General features: G+C 33.8%; 1 protein-coding gene across 1 annotated transcript; it reads left to right on the forward strand.

Moving 5' to 3' along the window:
- Positions 1-6,202: 6,202 nt before the first annotated feature.
- Positions 6,203-9,276, forward strand: LOC112777159 (cytochrome P450 77A3). Its single transcript, XM_025821456.3, has 2 exons — positions 6,203-7,717; positions 8,601-9,276. Exons 1-2 carry the CDS (start codon positions 6,469-6,471, stop codon positions 8,903-8,905), a joined length of 1,554 nt encoding a protein of 517 aa, XP_025677241.1. The 5' UTR covers positions 6,203-6,468; the 3' UTR covers positions 8,906-9,276.
- The last annotated feature ends 14,324 nt before the right edge of the window (positions 9,277-23,600 follow it).

Raw genomic sequence — 23,600 nt, forward strand, 5'->3', positions numbered from 1 at the left:
TGCAATAGTGCTCGGCATGTACATTTGAACCCCGATTATCCACCTTGGAGTCAGGTTGTAAGACTCCTCCCAATTACCATAAAACTATACAATCTCCTTCTGCTTAGCCATTCACACCTTCCTATAACTGGGTTTGAAACCATATTTCGTGAGACCGCATTCTACAATAATTTCACCGAGATTGCTGTATCCACCATGACCAGCGATAGAATTGATGCACAGATCACATGATAATTAAGCTGCCTGTGGTTGGTGGACAGTTCGGTTGCAAGACATGTGTGTGGCCCATTGTACTTTTGTACTTCCCAGTAACCGTTTCTCTGCCACATAGTCACACGTATCAGCCAATTACATCCATTTCCAAACTAGATGCACTTTTCGTGATACTTCAAATGATCGGACACAAACACCTTATACTCAACACCCCAACGAATACTATAACTCTTCATAGTCAACACTACCTCCTCCTTACTTTGGAACCGTTGCTAAATTTCAAACTCCTCTGTGTCATGTATACCGTGTTCGTCTCTGTGAATAGCAGACAGCTGTTGACTTGAAAATATTGGTTGATTCATCGTCTGAAGATCCAACGTAGAGAAGTGTGGAGGGTACTGTTGTGTCTGAGAGCTTGATTGCCCTTGCGATCTCCCAACTTGTCTTGTGTCTTCCTCACCGTCAGTATCATCACCAATAATGGGTGGTTCCGAATCTGACTCATTATTGCCTATGGCCTCTGCAAGTGGATCCCTATCTCTGACCTCTATGAATGTTGCTGTACCGTCCAATACTGATGCTGCTCTGATTGTAGTTGCAAGCTCCTCAAAGGTATGCACATCACCCAAGTCGTCTGCATTATCGGCCTGAACAGGAAGATCTGTTGCAAATGATCGAGACATGGGCAGTGACATCGCGACTAGTTGGAATGGCGCTAGAAGTACCTTCTATCCCGACGGTGGGTGGATAGAGTAGATCTACCAGAACTACCATCCACTTCAACCATTCTTGCAAACAACTCCACATCCCCCAAATCTGGAAATCTAGATTAACTGTGAAATATAACACGAATGTCGTCGTCGCCTAACATCTCATACTTTCCGAACTTAACATAACCTTGCCTGAGTGAGATAGGGATCCGAAAAAATAATTGCTTCACACGCTTTTTACCGCACTGTCTTAACTTCCGTAATATAGTATTTCGTAAATCCTCTAAACTCGTTGAAGGATTTACGAACACTCTGACCTGCTTTTTACTATTGAATGTTACACCCTCAATTGTGTTTTATCAATTTTTTTCTGGTGATGAACTAGTAAAAACACACTCCTAGCCATCTTCCCAAAACCCTCATTTCAACTATGGCTCGATATACATCATTCTCGTTTATTCATAGTCTCTTTAAGTACATAAATCGTTCCATGGTCATGAGCTTTGTGTTTTTGAATATAAATCGTTTCAGCCTATGTCCCTTAGCGTAATAGCACGTAAATCGTGCTATGGTCTTGAGGGGTGGTTAGTTGCACGTAAATCGTGCTAGGATAATGAGCTTTAGGGTTAAAAAATGTAACTCATGATGACCTACGATGATTTATATATATTTTATAACACACAAATGCGTGGGACGATTTATGTGTTTGAGCAATGTATTTCATGCATAAATCGTCCTAGAATAGCATGATTCATATATTATATAACACATAAAAGCTTAGGATGATTTATATATTATATGGTTTAAGAAAATCATGTTTTCGAAATCCATTTAGGGGATTTAGGTAATTTGCATCTCCTATTAATTTATTTAAATAAAAAAGCCTCAAATATATCCATGATAATTAAATTTTCAAAAAATTTAGAACTAATCCAGCAGTAATGTACACTACAACATTTTTTGCCTAAGGTAACCCTTATTCGAAGCAACATTTAACAAAAGTTACCTTAGATAGGCAAAGACAATATTTTTGACAAGTTTCCCTTGAATAAGACAAAGCTAACAAAAAAAAATTGGCCACCCACAAAAATAGTTGTCTTTGATATCTAAAACAACATTTATAAAATGTTTCAATATAAAAACTTTAAGACAACATTTTTAAATAAAAATACAATATTTTATAAGGGTTGTCAAAAAAAATTAAAAAAATAACATTTATAAAAAGTTGTCTAAAATTGTTCTTAGTTAAAAATTTTAGAAAAAAACTTTTAATCATATTCCCACCAATTATTTTTGCAATCAAATAACTTAAAAAAAAAAAAACAAATGTATCATGTATGTGCTTCAATTCACTACCCTAAGCACTAACACTTTAGTAACCCATCACTAACGGCGACACACCTTTCCCTGCCAATCAAGGAATTCCTAATATCGATAGCAGCTCTCGATCGCGGTGCTCTCCTCCACATACAGTGACTACGTGGTGCTCTCCTCCACGGGCGCGTCGGCGCGGTCATCTTCTCCTCGCACGCTGTTCTACGACGACGACGCGGTGCGCTCCTCGTTCTGCATTGAACTACCACCGTTGAAAAATTCTTCTTCCTTCTCCTTCTCCTTTTTCCTCTTCTTTCCCTGTCTCACCTCTTTTCCGTGAGCTCTGTAAATAAGAATGCCATTTTTGGTGATAATAGTGTCTTGACTCCTAGACGAGTGCGTATTGGTAAGAAGCTTCTAAAATTTACTATGAAAATAGAATTTCTAAATGCATTGATTATGTTTAGAGGCATTTTAGAAAGTTTTTTTTTAACTCTTTACATACTATTTGTTTTAATTTGCTTTCTTAATTGTACTAATAATAAAAAATAGACATTATTTAAGAATTTGTTATAAGCAGGTATACCTTTGTAAGCAATAACTACTACACTTTGTAATTTAAATTTCTGTGTGCTAATAAATAATATAATGTGTAGAAGTAACTACAAATAAACTTAGATAAGTGTTGTTTTAGGTTTATGAAAAGACAACTTAAAAAAATTTGGACAAGTGTTGCTTTAGATATATAAAAAAATAACCAAAAAAAATTCATATAAGTGTTGCTTTAAGTATATAAAAAGACAACTTAAAAAAATTTGGACAAGTATTCTTTTATATATTAGAAATACAATTCATAAAAAGTGTTGTCATAAAATCTTTGTTAAAGCATTGTAACCCTTACATAGAGTTGCTTTTTTTTTTTTTTTTTTTTTTTTGTAGAAAAGACAATGTTTCTTGAAGGTTGCCATAAAAAGGGGTTCTCTTTGATACACAAAAGCATTGCATTAGACCAAAGGTAACGGCCATATAGCCAACTCCCAAAAAATATTGCGTTTTATCGAAAAGTGTTGCCTTTGACCAAAGACAACATTTTTTCTTATTATAAGCAACATTTTTAAAGGGTTATCTGAGTTCGAAGTTGTAATAACATGACAACTATCTTTAATTTGTTTGTATTAACGGTTGTTCTTATAAATTGTTGTTGAATTTAATCTTAAATTTAAAAAAAAACTGTAAAACTTATAAAACAAAATTAAAACAAAATAAAATTAATAATATTTTAAAAAATTTTCATAATTTTTAAAAATTAAAAATATACTTTACCCTATTAAAAGATTAACTTTTAAGTAAAATTCATGTAAAATATTTTTAGAATGTAAATATACTAAAAAAAAAAGCATATAAAAATTATTCAAAATTTCTCTAATAAGTTGACCTTAATTTCTTTCCGAGTCATTGGCGATTACTCTGGTCTGAGACTTTCAAGTAGTCTACTTTGACTTGAATTCCAATTACTTTCTTGCTGCTTACAGCCTCTAGAAAAAGGTGCTGTGCTGTGCTCACTTGTTCAATTGTAGGCAGTCATAAATTTTCCATGCTATCTAAAAGGAAATTCACTCTATCTCTCTTCAACTAAGTCGTTGAGTCCATTAATTACCTGTCAGAATCACAAGCCATCCTACGCCCTTTTTCTTTTCTTTATTTTATTTTATTTTTTCTTTTCAAAATATTTAAAATACAATAAAAATCAATCAAAATTAGTTTAAAATTATTTTATTTTATATTTATTAATTACTTTTTATTAAATATATAATTTTAAATATTATATACATAAAATTATAGATATTAAATTAAATAAAATATTTTTAAATTATTATCTTTTTAACATTATTTTTTTTATAATGTTTTGTTTGCTTTGTTTCTTTTTTTTTTTTAAATCATATCATGACGTGTAATACCATTTATTTAACATGTTGAAACTAATGTGACTCTTTAATGGATAATGTTACTTATATATTGTTTTTAATTTCTTGTCATAATGATAAAAAATTCTTCTCAACCAATATGAAAGATAAAATAGAATTCATAATAAATAAAGTATAGAGTTCGTTAATTTGAGTCTTACATTTTATGATTTTCTTGGGCAACGATTTCATAGTTAAAATATAAAGTTGTTTAAAAAAGAAAACGTATACTAAGGATTACTAACAAATAAATCGTTTTGTTTTAGAGAGAAATTTGCTGATTTTTACAATAAAGAAGCTAAAAAAAATTATTTATGAATTTATTTTTTATGTACATGGTAAAAGTATTTATGTATATAATTAAATAATTATATAAAATATTTATATTATTAAAATTAACTTCAAATCTTATAATTATTCAATATGTTTCTATTTTTTGCCGGTTTTTTTATTTAAATAAAAAATTAATTATTTATTAGTTTAAATACAAATACAAAAGTATACTATTTTATGTATTTAGTTGTATTTTTGTAGTTAAGAAAAATGAAAATAGAAAATTACATTTTCGAATAGCTAGACCATGAAAAATAAGATAAAATTATCAATTATTTTCGTACACTTAAACTGTGAAAACAAATTATTTTTAAATTTTGATTATTCATTACATTTTTTATAGTTAACATGTATAAAGTTGCATCTTCTTCGTTGGGAGTATCTTAAGATGATTCCCTCAATTTTTTTTTGTAATTTATTTTTTATACCACAAATCAAATATAAAAATTTTCAATTGATTTGAGCTAAATTTAGATAAAAAGAAGGTTTAATTATTCTGTTAGTTCTTATAATTTCATAAAATTTTTAATTAGATTTTTATATTTTTTTTTAATTGGGTCCTGTACTAATTTTTTTTTCAATTGAGTTTTTACTTTTTTTTATTTGAATCTCTGCATCAAATTTTTTTTGGTTGAGTTCTTGTATAATTAAGCCAATTACTATTAAGAGAAACCTAGTTGAAAAAAAAAGTTTAGTACAAGAATTTAATTAGAAAAAAAGTATAAAAATCTAATTAAAAATTTTGCAAAATCATAAAGACCGACAGAATAATTAAACAAAAAAAAAAGATTTTGATGGTTAAAAGTTACTTTTTTTTTATAGAATTAGTGAAATATCAGATTGATGAGACATTGTATATAAAAAGAAGTTGTTTGGTTTTTTATTTTATTCAATTATTAATCCAACAAACATCCACACACATACAAACTGTTTTCGCAAACATTGAGTCCATGTAGTCGTAAAACTTTTCTGTCTCATTTTCGCCGTTTAGGTAGACGAAAATAGTTGATAATTTTATTTCGTTTTTATAGTCTAGGGTGCAAAAATACCGTCTTTTATTTTTGTTTTTCTTGATTTCAATAATATAATTAAATACACAAAATAATATATTTTTGTATTTGTATTTAAATTAGTAAATAATTAATTTTTTTATTTAAATGAGAAAAAGCCATTATTTGCCTTAAGAAATTAATTAGACGTAATTTACTCTCTGATAATAACAGTTTCCAAACAAAAGATATACCTATGTATTAAGAGAATTTTAAAAAATATTTATATAATTGTAAAAAATATAAATTGACATAACCATCCCTACTTAGTACTTACATAAGGATTGAGTATATAACAGAAGTCGGTATATATATATATAATATAAATTAAGTATTTAATTATTACATGGACTTTAATTTTAATATAATTATAAAATATTTTGCATAATTATTTAATTATATTTATTTATTAAATGATTATTTAGTATTTTCGTAATCAATGAAAAAAATAATTATTTATATTAAAATGACGTTTGGCAATTAAACCTATAAAATTATTTTTTAGATTTAATTATGTTAAGTATATATCAAAATCAACTATTAAAATAAATTATTAGTATAAAATATATATTAAAATAAATTAAACTATATATATATTAATAATTAATTATAGTGTACCAATAACATTTTTATTTTAGATTACATGAAAATTAAATTTCCTGGTAAATTGGCTGCGGGAAGGAAAGTAGTGGGTACTGGTAACACACGTCACAATCAGAAATTTGATAAATAATTGTTGCTTAACCAACAGTATTTAGCAGCAACACAACTACCTTTGGCCATTCTGGTGGCTTTAATTGAACTCACCTGCAATTTCAAGCACACTTCAACTTCTTATATCCCCAATTCCCCATCTTCCACATTGCTTCAATTCATCCTCAAAAAATGGCCACAATAATGTCTATCTCTTTCTCATCTCTTGATCTTTCCTCTTACTACCACCTTATCTTCACTCTCTTGGCCTTCCTCTTATCATGCCTCATTTTCTTACTCACTCACCGAACCAAATCCAAGAAACTCAACCTTCCTCCGGGTCCCGCCGGCTGGCCTATTGTCGGAAACCTCTTCCAATTCGCCCGCTCCGGCAAGCCCTTCTTTGACTACGTCAATGACCTCAAATCAATCTATGGTCCAATCTTCACTCTTCAAATGGGGACAAGAACAATGATTATACTCACCGATGCCAAGCTCGTCCACGAAGCCATGATCCAGAAAGGCGCCATGTATGCGTCAAGGCCGCCGGAGAATCCTACCAGGACTATCTTCAGCTCTAACAAGTTCACCGTTAACGCCGCCGTTTACGGACCGGTTTGGAAGTCTCTGCGGCGGAACATGGTTCAGAACATGCTGAGCTCCACCAGGCTGAGGGAGTTCCGTACCGTGAGGGACAAGGCCATGGAGAAGCTCATCAACCGCCTCAGAACTGAAGCAGAGAACAACAATGGCGTTGTCTTCGTCCGCAAAGACGCGAGGTTCGCGACGTTTTGTATCCTCGTTGCAATGTGTTTTGGCCTCGACATGGAAGAACACAAGGTGGAGAAAATAGATGAAGTGATGAAGAACGTTCTCATAACTCTGAATCCAAGACTCGATGATTACCTTCCGATCCTGAGTCCTTTCTTCTCGAAACAGAGGAAAAGAGCGTTACAAGTTCGAAAGGAACAGGTGGATTTCATTGTACCGTTGATTGAACAGAGAAGAAGAGCTATAGAGAATCCAGGCTCCGACGAAATCGCAACAACATTCTCATACCTTGACACACTGTTCGATCTGAAGGTTGAAGGGAGGAAATCTGGTCCTTCAAATGATGAATTGGTTTCCCTCTGCTCAGAGTTCCTGAACGGGGGAACAGACACGACGGCCACGGCGGTGGAATGGGGGATAGCGCAGCTGATTGCTAATCCGGAAGTCCAAGAAAAGCTTTACAGAGAGATAACGGAATGTGTTGGGGAGAAGAGGGTGGATGAGAAGGACATAGAAAAGATGCCGTATTTGCATGCGGTGGTTAAGGAGCTTCTCAGGAAGCATCCTCCAACGCACTTTGTGCTAACACATGCTGTTACTCAGCCTACAACTTTGGGTGGATATCATATTCCCCTTTTTGCAAATGTTGAGGTCTACACCCCCGCCATCGGTCAGTAATTAACATTCATTTTCTTTTTCATTGCCAGCTTCAACACTTTTTTGGATTTGTGTAAAAAAATGTTATTGTTAGCTAAATAATAAAATTTGATGGGATTTTAGCACTCCTCATAAAAATATAAAAAATAACAAAATGTGGGTTAAATATTGGTTTACAAAAATTGATTTTTAAACTTTTTCTTATTAACAAATACTTCAATTTTATGTGTGTATTTGTTTATACATCAAATATTATTATTAGTGATGCTATATGATCAAGTCATTTTGATAATTAAATTTAACTAAGTGGGTCTAATAGCTTAAAAAATTAATAACAACAAATTTTAATTGAAGATAAAAAAAAGAGAAAAAAGAGAGCCAGAGAAGCATAAAAAAAAAGAAAAAAATATTTAATTAGACTTAATTACAAAAATAATTTATTCACCTAACATTTTTTATTAATATTATAAAATTGTTTTTCATAATCAAACTTGTTCTTCAAATTTATTCTCTCTGTAAGAGCAGAGTGTATAAATGCTTCCTGAGTTTATATCAGTTGAACTTCAGAAGAGTCAAAAAAAATAATTTTATAAAAAAAAAACTAAATAAAAATTTTGAAAAGGGTTAAACTGAACAATCAATACAAGAAAATGAAATTTGGGTGTTGTTGTCCAGGTTCTCCCCAAGGAGGCTTCATAACGTGTCTTAATTGTTACCCAAACATTCTTGCGTTGTTTGTGACTGCTCTTTCAAACTAACAATAATATTGTTCATTCAATCTATCATTCTGAAATGATCTAACATAATTTTGAGAAAATTACTATAAAAATTTGATTAAGATATCTATAAATATTCATTAGCGTTATTCATATTGTATTTGTGGGACATATATATAGGTGAGGACAGAAGGCTCTGGTCAAACCCTGAGAAGTTTGACCCAGATAGGTTCATCACAGGCGGTGAAGAAGCAGACATAACTGGAGTGACTGGAGTGAAGATGATGCCGTTCGGTGTTGGGAGAAGGATATGCCCTGGTTTGGCCATGGGGACAGTGCACATTCATCTCATGCTGGCTCGGATGGTTCAGGAGTTTCAATGGAGTGCTTATCCACCTGGCAAGAACATCGATTTCTCTGGCAAGCTTGAGTTCACTGTGGTCATGAAAGAACCTCTAAGAGCAATCGTCAAGCCAAGACCTTAAACAACAACGATATGTATACGATTCCTGATTCCTTATTTTTCTTGTACTCAGATAGCACTTGTGAGTTGGAATCGCATTTTATTTTATAATAAGGACCTACAAATGAGTATAAGAAAAAATCAGTCTTTACGAAAACATTTCTTAAAAAAAAAAATTATTATATCATTGTACAATTTTTGGTGGTTCTTCTTACATAGTGATATTGCTGTATTTTATTATTTATAGATATACCATGTTTGTGATGATTTATAAACATGCAACTCTCTAAGCGTTGTATCCAATTGTTACAAACTTAAATTGGAGGAACTTTGGTTTGTGTGACTAATGAGTGTTTGTATTGAGGCAATTCAATTCAAGTTGTGGATTTCTCACCCCAGTCTCACTTGAGTCAATTTTCATTTATGGAATGCTTTTCTGGGTACAAATTTGATGATGAAAACAAAGATAATGTACCTTGTGTAGCCAATAAACTTTTTTTTTTTTTTTGTTATTCTATGCATAAGGTGAGATTTAAATCTTTGATACTTATTTAAGTACATAAATGAACTGACCACTCAACCAATCCCAATTAGTTGTGGCCAATAAACTTTAATAGATTCAATAAGTAACTATAGTTTTAAAATGGATTGAAAACTGATATTCAGTGACAACCAATAATACGTGCATTACATTTCAAAATTAATTAGAATCATATCCTCCCAAAATTTTGGTATATTTTAAATTACCATAATTATGAAAATGCATTAATGGTCTAATTAATTTTTAAAAGATAATTATTTTTTAAATTCGTCTCTAAAAGATTTTATCAATTAAATTAATTTTTTATTTTTTCTTCAAAGAAAGGATTTTGTTGATTTGTTGAAATAGACGGTCTAAAATAGGACAACACTAAGAGAAGGTGGTTCCATCAATTACATTAATCGACATGAGATAAAATTAACTTTAAGAAGAAATAAACAAAAAGAAAATAACATTAGGGAAAAGGGAATTAGAAGCGAGGGCCTCTGATGGAGAAGAAATCCTCCATGGGCTTCCTGGTCTCGTTGACAACTTGATCGCATGGGGTCGTTTTATGCTCGAAGACTTGCAAATTACGCGCCAACCAAATCTTTCACAAGGTGATTGCAGCAAGGCTCCGTCGCCATTTTTCTTGGTTTCCACCACCGCATTGAATTACTATCTCCCTCCACCATTTCCATAACACTGTGGTATTTTCAGGTAAGCCAAAATTATCAATTTTTCTCCATACCTGCTCAGTTTGAGGGCAATGAATTAAACAATGAATAATTGATTCTGATTCATTTATGCATCTAGGACACTGAGGATTCACATTAGAAAATCTAGACTGTAGCTTGAGCTTAACTGGGAGTCCTCCATGAATAGCTTTCCACAAAAATACTTTCACCTTTGCTGGGGAATGTAAGGACCAGATCGATTGTCACACATCTTTTTGCTTAAAGACCTTCGGGAGGAACTCTATTGGCGAATGAAAAAATTAGAATGCAATTCGGTATTCTAAGTTCACTTTGTAAGTACCACTTCTGTCCTTTACCCAAATCAGTTTATCTTGTTGTTCTGTTCTTTGAGTCTGGAGAATTTGCTGAGCTATATTGGGGGAAAAACTATCGTTGATGAGCTGTATATTCCAATTCCCATCAGGAAGCAGCAATTGGTTCACCCAGTGTAGGTTATGGTTGGAATTAATTAATTGGGATCTCTGAATCTTTTCTTTGTTATCACCCCAAGGCTCTTCAAAGATAGGGATCATACTGCCACTTTCCACTTGCCATTTTACACCCTTTTCAATAACCTTTCTGCCTTCTAGCATACTTCTCCAGGCCCAGGAAGGGTTGTTACCTGGCAGAGCTTTTAAGAAATTGGAAAAAAGAAAATATCTACTTTTAAATACCTTGTAAACCAGAGAATTTGTCTTAGAGAGTAACCGCCAGCCTTGTTTGCCTAGCATAGCAAGATTGAAAGCTTTGAAATCTTTGAATCCTAGTCCCCCATGACTTTTGCCTCGACATACAATGTCCCAACTCAGCCATTGCAACTTCCTTTCATTACCCCTTTGGCCCCATCAAAACAATATCATCTTCCTTTGATATTCTCTAGGAGAGATTCTGGCATCTTAAAGCAGCTTAATGTGTAAATAGGAATCGCAGTCTCACTGCCTTAATCATCACTTCCCTCCCGTTCACTAATAATAGCGATCGTTTCCACAAGCTCAGTTTCTTTGCAGTCTTATCTTCTATGTATTTAAATGTTTTCCGTTTTGATCGTGACATAATTGTAGGTAGACCCAGGTATTTGTCTTGGGCTCCAACGTGTGGAACCTGAAGGAGTTGTGCAAGCTCTGCCTGGACATGCTGAGGAGTATTTTGACTGAAAAAGACTGAAGACTTATTCAGGTTAACAATCTGACCGCTTACTCTGCTGTAGTCTTGTAGGATTTGCATTAATCTCTGGCATGTCTGAACATTTGCTTTACTAAAGAGGATGGAGTCGTCTGCGAAAAAGAGATGACTGATTGTAGGGCATCTCCGGTTTAATTTAAGTCTAGAAAATTGTTGTCTCTGTTCTCCTCTGTGGAGCAGATGAGATAAACCCTTTGCACAAACTAGGAATAGATAGGGGAAAAGAGGATCTCCTTGTCGGAGTCTCCTTGTTGGCTTAAACAAGCCATGAGAGTGCCCTTCCACAGTAACAGAGTAAGAAACTGTCGTAACACATTTCTTCATCCAGTCAATCCATTTTTTGCAAAAACCCAGCATCTTCATAATCTCCCACACAAAACTCCATTCAACCCGGTCATAGGCTTTGCTCATATCAAGTTTAAGAGCTAAGTCATACTCTCCGTACTTCTTAGTCTTCAAGTAATGCATGTATTCATGGGCTATTAATATATTATCACTAATTAACCGCCCTTTGATAAATGCACTTTGGTTCCCACTAATTACTTTATCCATCACTCCTTGCATCCTATGCACCAGAATTTCGGCTATTATTTTGTAAAATACCGTGCTCAAACTGATTAGTCTGATCTGTCCCATAGTATCTGCCCTTGGAACCTTTAGAATCAAACAAATTTGGGTGTGATTGAGGGAGCGCAGTATCTTTCTCCCTGAGAAAAAACTTCTAACAGCCATGTTTACATCTTCTTTAATAATACTCCAGTAAAATTGGTAAAACCTTGCCGTGAACCCATCCTCTCCTGGTGCTAAGAATGGATTAATAGAGAAGACTGCACGCTTAATTTCCTTATCACAAATTGGGCTTGTGAGTATTCTATTCTCCCTTCTATCCACTTTAACCTCTATACCTTCCAAAGTCTCCTCAGGGTCAATCGGGTTCGAAGTTGTGAACAAATTTTCAAAGAATTCTTGGGCTATTCTGCCAATTTCTTCCGTCTCTGATTGGTACTGACCGCTATCATCTTGGAGCCTTTCAATCTTGTTGTGTTTATTTCTTGAACGAAATTTAGAATGAAAAAATTTTGTGTTTGGATCTCCCCATTGTAACTAGTTGACTCTAGATTTCTCTTTCCAATACCTCTCTTCTTTCTCATAAGCATCTTCGAGAGTTGCCTCAAGGATGAGAATCTGCTGCTTGTTGGCTTCGACCCCTTTTAGTTTCTCGACTTCTAACTTTTGCTTTCTCTCTTCTATTATCTTAGTCGAGTTGCCTGGCTTCAGTTTCAGCCACTCAACAATGTTATGCCGACATTGTTTGAGTTTACTGAATAGCCTAAACATAGGAGAACCTGAGTATTCCGTCTTTCATGCATCTTTCACCATAGTAACCATCTCTTCATCCCTACACCACCTCTCTTGAAAGCGGAAATGTCGTTTTGGCCTCCGACCCTGCAGTTCTGATTCCAAAAGAATAGGTCTATGATCCGACCTTGATCCTCTAAATGCAGAATTTTTGTTGTTGGGTACTCTTACCTCCAATTATTAGAAGCCAAACAACGATCTAACCTCTCCCTGATAAAAGAATCTCCAAACTGCCTGTTGTTCCACGTGTATTTAATTCCTTCATACCCCAAGTCACTTAAATTGCCACCATCAAGAAAGTTTTAAAACTTTTCAACATAACTAGTTGCTTTAGGCCTCCCTTCCTCCTTCTCGTGGTGAGCTAGAATAGCATTAAAGTCTCACAGGACTAAGAATAATTCCTCTCCTGAGTTGAGAATTTGGAGTAGCTTATCAAATTGCCCACTCTGTTGATTTTTTTCACTGTGAAGGTGCACCGCGATCACATTCCAAAATCTGTTTCTGTTAGTATCCAGAATTTTGAAATGGATAAAGAAGCTTGCGAATTCCATTATATTAATCTGTACATCAGTCCGCCATGCTAGCACCAAACCTCCAGCAACTCCTATAGGATCCACGCAAAAACTGTTCGAAAACCCCAACATCTCACACTGCCTTGTAACAAACGAAGCGCTATTCTTTGTTTCACATAAGAACATCACTTCGGGAGAATAAGATCTATTGATCCCTTGTATGTTATGAATTATAAGGGTCTTTTCCAAATCCCTACAATTTCACATCAACATCTTCATTGACCTTTGGGTGCCAATTGTGGGTTGGCACCCTCTCCTGTTTTAGCTACCTCTATATCCTCCTGTTCTGCTTCTGCTTCAAGCTCGCTACTTCTCCTCTTAATTCCAACAACAGAACTCTTCCCTGGCTCCACTCTCCTAGCTAAGTGTTTCAGCTTTTGTTTTTTGTTGCTAAGTTTGTTGATATTAAATGCCACATCCTCTTGGTTAGTTCTCATTTCTGCAGTTGGAATTGTTGTCGTGTCTTTCGCTATTATAGCCTTCTCAATAGCATTAGTTGAATCTGAAGTAGCTTCTTTCACATACTGTGTTAATACCACTCCCAATGTTTCTCCTTGATTCCATTGACTAGAGTTCTCCTTTTCTTCTGTTGAGAGACCAGCAAGACTTCTCAGCAGACTGACTTGGGTTGGTTTTTTGCGCCAGTCATTACTCTGCCAGCCTGCCTTTTGTTGGCTGAATTTGGGGTTCTCCTTCATCTCCTCTATCTTTCTCCCCACCTGGTCCGCCTTCAGCCATTCCCCTCACGTCTCCTCCTTATTCCCCTCATGGTTCTCCATATTTAGGTTATTGGAACAGTTCCTGAGTTCATGACCTAGATGGCTGCAAAGAAAATAGAAACTTCCAATTCTTTCATATTTCATTCGAATCTCCATGATCTTTTTATTTGGCCCTGCGATTTTTATCACTGTTTTAGCTTCTTTGTGATGTCTAGATCAACTCTGACTTTGACAATTCTGGTCTCCCTTCCTCTCATCAGAAACAGCCCCACCTCTAGCACCTCTCCCATCGAGTCACCAATTTTCCTTCCCAATTCTTTCGTTTTATAATATTCTGGTAGTCCCCATAGTTGGATCCAAATTGGGACAATTGAAAAATCTTCTGTTGCTACTTCCATATCCGGATACCACCGTTTGGTATTCAATATATAATTCTTGAACAGTCAAAGAACCTCCTTCTCTATTCGGATTAAGTCTTGTTCCTTCTCAAAAAAGAACTGAAAAACATTGTCACCATGATCTATCACGCTCCTTTCCTCCGGCTGTCTCCATATAGCTGACATGGCGGGATCTATTGTACCAATAGTGAACAATTTATCCGCAAGCAATCTTCCCACAAGGCTTCTCCTACATTCCTCCAAACCCCCTTCAACATCAATTGAATCAAATAGGATTATTCCCTTCCTCCGTAGTCTATCATTCTCCCCCTTATTAGCCATCTCAATCACTTTTCCTCCCAACTATAGTTACAATCTAAGAGGTTTCCACTGAAATGAGGAATTTTAAAATTTTCACAAGAATGTCAGTTCGCAACCTAACACCCTAGCAGAACACCTAAACCCTAGCAGAGCACACTATCATAGCTATTATTAAATTAATCTTTTAAAAAAATTATAAATTAATTATTTTTATCTTTCTGTTATTTTACTAATAATTTTCGTCAAAAATTGATAATGTAAGATGTTAATTAAAAATATATAATATCTAATATATCTAATTAAATGGCGACTAAATATATTTATAAAAATTTATCAATTTAACTCCAAAAAAATTTGAGATGAATTCATACACCGATATTCCAAGTGTTTAGAACAAAGAATGGAAAATATGCAAAGAATAAATCTTGCTGTAGAGAGAAAAGAAACTTTTGACCGAAGAAATTGTATTCTATACAAAATATGAAATGTACAAAAGCTAAACTTTCACTCTCTTCACTGCACACTTATATACCGCTGCAAACTAACCTCAGGAGTGATAACTAACCAAGACTCTTACAAGATCAAGAACCATTACTCACTAGTCTTGATTTTAGTTTGTTCACTATTCTCTACGAGCCCTATTTTTCAATTACGTAAACCCTAACCTAATATAATCTAGTGATATTAAATTGATAAATTTTATAAACATATTTATTTAGTATCAAATTAAACATATTAACTATTATATATAGTTGATATTTTATATTATTAATTATTAACAAAAATTATTAATAAAGTGACAAAAAAATTAATTTATAATTTTTAAAAGACCAATTTGATTGGTAAATTTTTTTAAAATCGAATTTAAAGAATGAATTATTTTTAAGGGACTAATTTGACTAATTTATAAACGAGTTAAACCAATTGAAAATCAGTAACCAAGCTAGTTTGGTTCTTACTCAAAACCATTTTGTTTCAAGTCGTGACAAACTAAAGAACTGGCTAAAAACAAGTGAATCAAAGGAATTATGCCAAAATGACATTGTTTTAGAAAAAAAAAAAAAGAGAATAGGGATGGCAATATAGGTAAAAATGGACAGAAATTTGTCGGACAGGTCAGCGTAATCCACTGAAAAAGGCGGATTGGGTTAGAAATTTGAAACCGTCAAATTTAAAAAGTTTGCCTAACCTGTACCGTATAATCTTATGGGCTTTGGCGGGACAGAATAGGCTTTCTCATTGGGCCAGACATTTTTTTTGTTAGGGTCATTTTTTACAAATTTCTATGATGATATTGATTTACAAGAGAATGAAAATGATAATTGAATATGTTCTAAGTTATATTTTGGATTATGTTTATATTTGATTGATTATAAACTTGAAGATGTTTAATCATATGTTTTGAACAATGTTTGTTTTACTTTAGACAATGTTGATTTTATTATTTTGTTTCAAAAAACTTGGTTTATAATTATGTTTATTATATATTTATAATTATAAAGATTTTAATGTTTGTGAATTTAAAAATTATAATTTTTTTATATCTTTAAAAATTATAAATTTATTGAAATAGTTAATATATATATATATATATTGTTTAATATTTAATCATTTATAAAAAAAAGATTTGACGAATTTGGCCCACCAATTCGCCAGTCCGCCAGAATGGAGGAGAAATTTAGAACCGCCTCACTAAACAGAATGGAACGGACTAGCCCACCAGATAACGGATTTTTAGTAGATCGAGGTGGAACGGAGCGGGTTTCCGATTTGCCATCCCTATATAGCAAATATCTTAATATCCTTTCTTGGTTCCTCGCTTTCTCCCTTTCAACCGCTTCTCCCCTCAAGTTTGCTATCGTTTTGGTTATCGCAGCCGTCGTTCTCTCGCCCTGCTTCCGATGATCGTCTCCTTCCCATCTTGCCTTCCAATCGTCGTCTTCTTCGCCTCTCATCATTTTTAATTTGTCATTGTTACTTCATTGCCTCTCTCTTGTTCTTTTGGACGAAAGTCTCTTGTCCCTCTTTTATGGCTTTATTGTTGTTGAGTTTTTTGTTGTTATAGTTGTATGGATTTAGATGTTTAGTTGTTAATTTGTAATTACTTATTCTGTTGTTCGATTAAGCTTGTTATTGCTGCTATTGTACACTTACTAAATTGTAATGGTTAGTGTTGTCATGCATGATTAATTGAATTAATTGTTAATTGAGTTGTCAATTAATATACTAAAAACTTTTAGAAAAATGTTTTTTTTACATTATTTAAATCATAATTAGAAAATATGATTTTTTTTTTATTAACGTATTCATTTTTTTTTCCAAAATTTTGATTGTTTATTGCAAAATTTAGTGTAATTTAATTTTATAGATTTCATAAGAAAAACTTTAGCTATGTATAAATTTTTTTAACATTTAATTAAGATATAATGATTTTAAAATAAAACGTGTTAAACGACTAACACAATTACATATTATGTAGTTTTAATTGAAATCATTATAAATTAACATATAATCTATATATAATTTAACCAAATAGACCTTTACATTTATTTTTAAGGTATTATTTGTTAAATTATTTAATGAACAAAAAAATCTTCATGTTTTGATCGATGACAGGGTTTACATCTAGTTTTTAATGGTTTCTGGCTTTGTGTTGTACACTTACTTTTTTTGTTAGTTGGACGAGCAGGGCAATTCGCCATTGGTAACACTTACCAATTACCATCCATTTAATGCTCCCAAACATAGAACAAACATCTTCATTATGTCATGTGTATGGACCACTTTCTCTCCTAACTTTGGCAGCATTTACAATTTCCTCTTAATGATGTTAATAACTTTCCAATTTTTGCATCTTAAGATTTTGTTATACTTTCTCATTAAGACATTAATGTGAGAAGTATTTGGGAAGACCGAGTTTATATATATATTTTTAAAGAGATTGTTAGATAGACAATGACTTTTGTGAACAATATGAACAATGAATTATAAAATTGACTTAATAAAGTAAAAATATACTATACTTCTAAAATACCCACCTAAATCTTAATATTAGAATAACCATTCGCACACCTAATGAATTAAACATCTGATATATGACATATATCTATTGTTCACATTATTTAGTATTTTCATTGTCTACTTATAGTTTTACCTTTTTTTAATTATTATTATTATAAAAGTTTTTTTAATAAATAATTTATAAATTTTTTGTAAGTGATTATTTGACTTAGTTTTGGGGCATGATGCACTATCACTACTATTCACTAAGAAGGACAAGGCGTTTTTTATTCTAAAAAGAAGGACATTTCGTCTTTTAATTTTTTTTTTTAGGACAATACGATTTTTTTGTTAAAAAATCTGTTAAATAGTAATGAAAATTAGTTTTATGGAAGTTTTATTTGTAATTTGTGGGATTTTAAATCCCACAAAGTTCTTTTCAAGAATATAACTAATTATGACCACTACTATCCATCATTTTCTTCATCCTCATCATTATCACTTCTACCTCTACTATTGTGCAATCATATTTTATCACCATTGTTATCTCTTCTACTGTCATCATCACAATACAAATATTATCAATATTAATATTATCTTATTTCATTTGTTGTTCGATGTTATTTTTTTCTTTAAAAGATATTCGTATTGCAATTATTTTTTTTCTTCGGACATCATTTTTACCAATGGTCTTTCTCTACTTAATCACCACTGATAAATTTTTTTTTTTAAAATAAATTTATTAATAATTTGTAAGAGTTTAAAATTCTCAAATTATAAATAAAATTTTTACAAAACTAATTTTTGTTACTATTTAATAAATTTTTTTAATAAAGAGATCGCATTATCTTAAAATAAAAAAGTTGAGGATCGAAGTGTAACTTTTATTTTTAAACAAGGAACGCATTGTCTTTCTTCTTATAACAGCTCCAACGCCTCCAAATGTAAATTAACTATGTTAGAAAAACAACACTATAACAATTAATTTTAGCCTATTAATTAAAATTTTGTATGTATGTTTAGCTGTTTACAAACTATCAATTTTGAATTTCTGTTTATATATTAACTATTTTAACATATAACTTTTAAGCTAATAATGAAAACGGAGGCATCTCATCGAATACAAAGTCACAAACTTATCAATTAAAAGTCGTTGCTACTTACTACTACTTTCTAAGAAACTATATGCGAACCGTACGTTTTAGAGATTCTCTATATTGGTTTTGATCTATCTTGTGTAGAATTTCAGCAAGACAAGAAAACTTTAAGAATTGATGGACAATTATGAAATTAAGTGATGCAGTCATGAATGAAATATTCGACTAATCTTATATGAAACTGAAAGAACTAATAACTACAAAAGATGTATTTTTCTTCATACAAAGTGCTATTTTGATTGAAGCATAAAATGCAATCGTGAATGAATTAACTAATAGAAAATACTTGTATTCTAAGAAAGTATCATCTCTGGTAGATATATACAGTAAATTGGGAATAAATGCTCTTAATTTTTTGTTTTACTTAATAAGATAGCGTGATATTTTATTATATATTTTATAAGATAAAAAAATATGAAAAATATTAAAAAAATTAAAAATTATACTTTACTCTCTCAATTAACGAAAAAATTAAAAAGATTCCCAAATAAATTATATACGATAAATTTGCTAGCCCGAGAAAAAGAAATAAACAAAATGAGATGAAACATTAATTTGAACAAAACCAAAAGTTGCTGAAAATTTTGAGTATGTAATATGTGGAAGATAAAATTAGAGTTTTATTGAGGCACTGCTTTGGAATTTCAGCGGCTCATGGAGACTTAAGAAATTTGTGTCGGAATAAGTTTTCATATTTTGCTTTATCTCTGTGTCCCTCGATCTTATTCTGTGAATATTTCTCCTTCTTTCTCCAAAATCGCCATTTCCACGTTTCTTTTTGGCCTGTAACATATTGTAACTTTAGGTTAAGGTTCCCAACCACAAGAAATTACATCATGCAAGGTAGTTGATTCACTTTGTTTTCTTCCCCGCCATTGTTCGCTGGTGTTCAAAACCTTCCCCCACCCTTCCTTGAAATCATTCACACTCCTCGTGAGTAAAAAGTTAAATTCGTCCTTAAAAAATTATTAAATTATTAAATTAGTTTTTAAAAATTTTTTGGTAGAATTTGTTTTTAAATTTTTTACTCACATTAGTCCTACTTCCTTTGCTTATAAAGTCAGAATGTGCTAAAACATAACATATTAAGTGACGTCACAACACACATTTATAATTAAGTGCTAATATGATAAATTTATAAAATTAAATCAAATCATTTTTAAATTGAGAGATTTTTAATGTCTCACCTTTAATTTGAAATTAATTTGATCTAATTGCGTAAATTTATCATGTTAATATTTCTAATTAAAACAATCATAGATATAAGGATTTTTTTCGAATATAAAATAAAAAAATTAATTAATTCTTGAAATAAGATTTCTGAACTTTATTTTCCGAAATACGATTTTTTTTAATTAAGGCAAATTCACCACACCCCCGACGAACTCTATGTTACGTTTCCAAAATAAAAAGATGCCTGTTGGAAAGCGGAACAAAGAGCCACAATTTCATTGTCCACTTTCGTTTTCATTGTTGACATTTTTTCTCTACAATGTCAAGGAATCCATTGTTATCCATTCATTACGATGGTGAAATAGTGTATGATGAAGAATGTTTTATCGTTTTTAGATCGGGACAACCGATAATTACCTATATGACACCGGAAGTCAACAATCTAACAACGTTGAAGAATCTGATATTGCATTCCGTCGGGCAGCAAGAGGCAAAAAGGGTGAAAAAATTTACTACATATATCCAACCGAACTAGATGGAAATTTGTTTTATAAAAGGTATATTACAGTTGTCTTCTCTCTGTTGCTAGTGTATTTATTAGACCACGTTTGTGAGAAATATTTGTATTATTTTGAATTAGGTATCGTTTACGCGATGACGAGGACGTATGACTTATAAGGTTGTGGTACAACCGATGGACAAATGTTCATCTGTTAGAATTATTCGTGTTTCTCGTTGAGTTAGGTGGCCGAGGATCATCTGCAGATACTATCGATGATAGTCCGTTGAGTCGAGCTGTTAGACGAACAATCAGAAGGACGATAGCAGATCTAAATATGCCACCTGAAGGTAGTCAAAAGGGGTCTAAAGTTGAAGTTCGTAATGTTGACTTAATGATGGCGGTGTTGAAAGTCATGAGGGTTCTGCTATCAGGGATCCGATGATGGATCAGTATGAAGTGAACCCTGATGATGGAGACGATGCTGATGAAGAACCACACGAGGAAGAAGAGATGAACTACTATAGTGACACACAAATCGCTCTGACACAGCCTGCCATTTCTCGACCATATGACCGGCCGGATCATTTCACGAGGTTGAATCTCGATGCAATGACTTCCGATTGGTCGTTTACCCAGGGAGGTCCCGAAGAGGATCCAAGCAACAAGTTTGAGGTTGGACAAAAATTTAAGAACAAGGAAGAAGTCATGTTGGCAGTTAAGCAGTACGGCATTAGGAGGGCTGCGGAGTACAAAATAGTAGAGAGTGACCAGTTGAGGTATAATGCACAGTGTATCCAGTTCGGGCCCAGTTATAATTGGAGCATACTTATATCATATCGTCGAAATCAAGACAAGTGGGAGGTTAGGAGATACACTGGTCCTCATACTTGTATGCAAACATCGATGGGGCAAGACCATCGTAGGTTGGATTCAAAGGTGATTGCGCAACATATTTTCACGATGGTCAAAGCCGATCCAACTATCAGCATCAGGGTTCTGCAAGGAGGTATGGAGAATCACTTTGGTTACAAGGCATCCTATAGAAAGGTTTGGCTTACAAAACAGTGTGTCATTGCTAGAATATATGGCGATTGGGAGGAGTCATACAACGAGCTTCCTCGTTGGTTATTCGCTATGCAGATGTACTTTCCTGGTAAGATTTATTTCATTATAGTTATTCACTATTAAACAATTCAAACATGTACAATAAGCTAACTGAAAATGTGTCTTTAGGTACTTGGGTGCAACTAGTGACATAGCCTTGGCCTGGTTCTGCCGACACTGTCATGTTTCATCGAGTTTTTTGGACGTTTCCACCGTGTGTTGAGGCTTTCAAGCATTGCAAGCCATTTATCTCCATTGATAGCACCCACTTATATGGTAAATACGGTGGGACCTTGCTGATGGGCATAGCTCAAGACGGTAACGCAAACATTTTGCCTATTGCATTTGCCATTGTTGAGGGTAGGGGTGTGCATGATCAGGCTCGACCTGAAGATCCGGCCCGGTCCCGAACACTTTAGGGGCTATTTTAGTGTGATTTTACCGGGTTTAGGGCCGGGTAAGGGTCTCAAAAATAGACCCGGTAATTATTTCGGGTCGGGTCCGGACCATGGCTTGGGTCACCCGAACTCGGCCCGGTGGCCCGGTCATCATACACAATTAATATTTTGTATTATTAGTGATGGATGATGGCTATTCTTATGTGGAATTTAAGTATTGTAAACCTTAATATTTTGTATTATTAGTTATTATAAGACTATAAGTTAATGTTTTATATTTAAAATGTATAATATTTTAGACTAATGCATAATATTGTGTTATTTGTATTGATTTAAATATTTGGTGTTATTAGACAATATTAGTATTGATTATGGTTATACTTTAATTTTAGAGAAGATTTGGTTCTTGTTATATTTTTCTAAGTGAATTTTACCATGTCAAATAATGGTTGGAGTCTTGGAAATTTGGATATTTTCACATGCTTGCTTATAAGAAGGTATAAAGGTAATGTAATGTTAACGGCCCGGTTTTCACCCGATTTTTACCCGGTATAATCGTGGCTCGAAAGTGTATAGATTTCATCAAGTCTAGGGCTGGGTTCGGGTCTAATAAATAGGTCCGGTATATATTTCGGGCCGGGTCTGGGTCACATCAAATCCGGTTTCACCCGGCCCATGCACACCCCTAGTTGAGGGTGAGACGAAGGAGGCATGGTCGTTCTTTCTTTCATATCTGCGGCAGCATGTAACACCACAACCCGGAGTCTTAGTGATTTCAGACAGACATAAATCCATTGATGGTGCACTAAACGCCGAGAGAAGTTTATGGAAACCACCGCATGCCTTCCAGGCGTTTTGTACAAGACACATTGCAGCCAACTTCATGACTCACTTTAAGAACAAAGACTTGAAGAAGGTTTTGATTAACGCAGTGTATTCGAAGTCGTAGCGTGAGTTCGCTCATTATTTTGGCCGGCTGAAGGGCTAAAATGTAGCAATCACAAACTGACTTGATTAAATGCCTCGGTCACAGTGAGTACAATATGCTGACGAGCCCCGGCCTCCGAGGGATGTGACCCAGAGGGTCTCAGGGACAAGTAGTCTCCAGGTACGGGTCTTGAAAGAGACCCAACCGTCTGGCCAGCATCCTCGGCCCGGTGAGCTGGCAGGCTGACGGGGTTTCTGTCATGGTGAACCTCGTCACCACCTTGCCTCCCTCGGCCTGCACCGCGTCTACCTCTCCCTCTGGCTCTCCCCCGTCCCCTACCTCTCCCTCCTCTAGCAGCTGGCCTTATCTCCGAAAGGTGACCACGACTGATCTAGATCTGGAGCAAGTGGATGGTGAATGGGCAGGTCCTCTGGCATAACCCCAGCCGCCACCAAGTGCTAGTCACCCAGACCGAACAACTCCATGTGCGGCACCAAGTCATATTTGGGAGGGAAGGACGCAGGTCTATACGATGGTGTATATGTAGACAATGGTCAGTCTGAGCATCCCGCAACTCATGCCAGCCACCAAGCAGCTACGGGAACCACTCGCCTTGCCCAAACCGACCATCCAGCCTGTGCATCTCGTCAATGCTCAGTGGCCTGGTC

The sequence above is a fragment of the Arachis hypogaea genome, chromosome 19 (genome assembly GCF_003086295.3).
Source record: "Arachis hypogaea cultivar Tifrunner chromosome 19, arahy.Tifrunner.gnm2.J5K5, whole genome shotgun sequence".
NCBI classification, from domain to species: Eukaryota; Viridiplantae; Streptophyta; class Magnoliopsida; order Fabales; family Fabaceae; genus Arachis; species Arachis hypogaea.

Bases quoted from the DNA above. Each gene is read 5' to 3' on its own strand.
- LOC112777159 (XM_025821456.3), top strand. From the start codon at position 6,469: ATGGCCACAATAATGTCTATCTCTTTCTCATCTCTTGATCTTTCCTCT. The intron at 7,718-8,600 runs GTCAGTAATTAA...ACATATATATAG, and splicing joins GGTCTACACCCCCGCCATCG to GTGAGGACAGAAGGCTCTGG.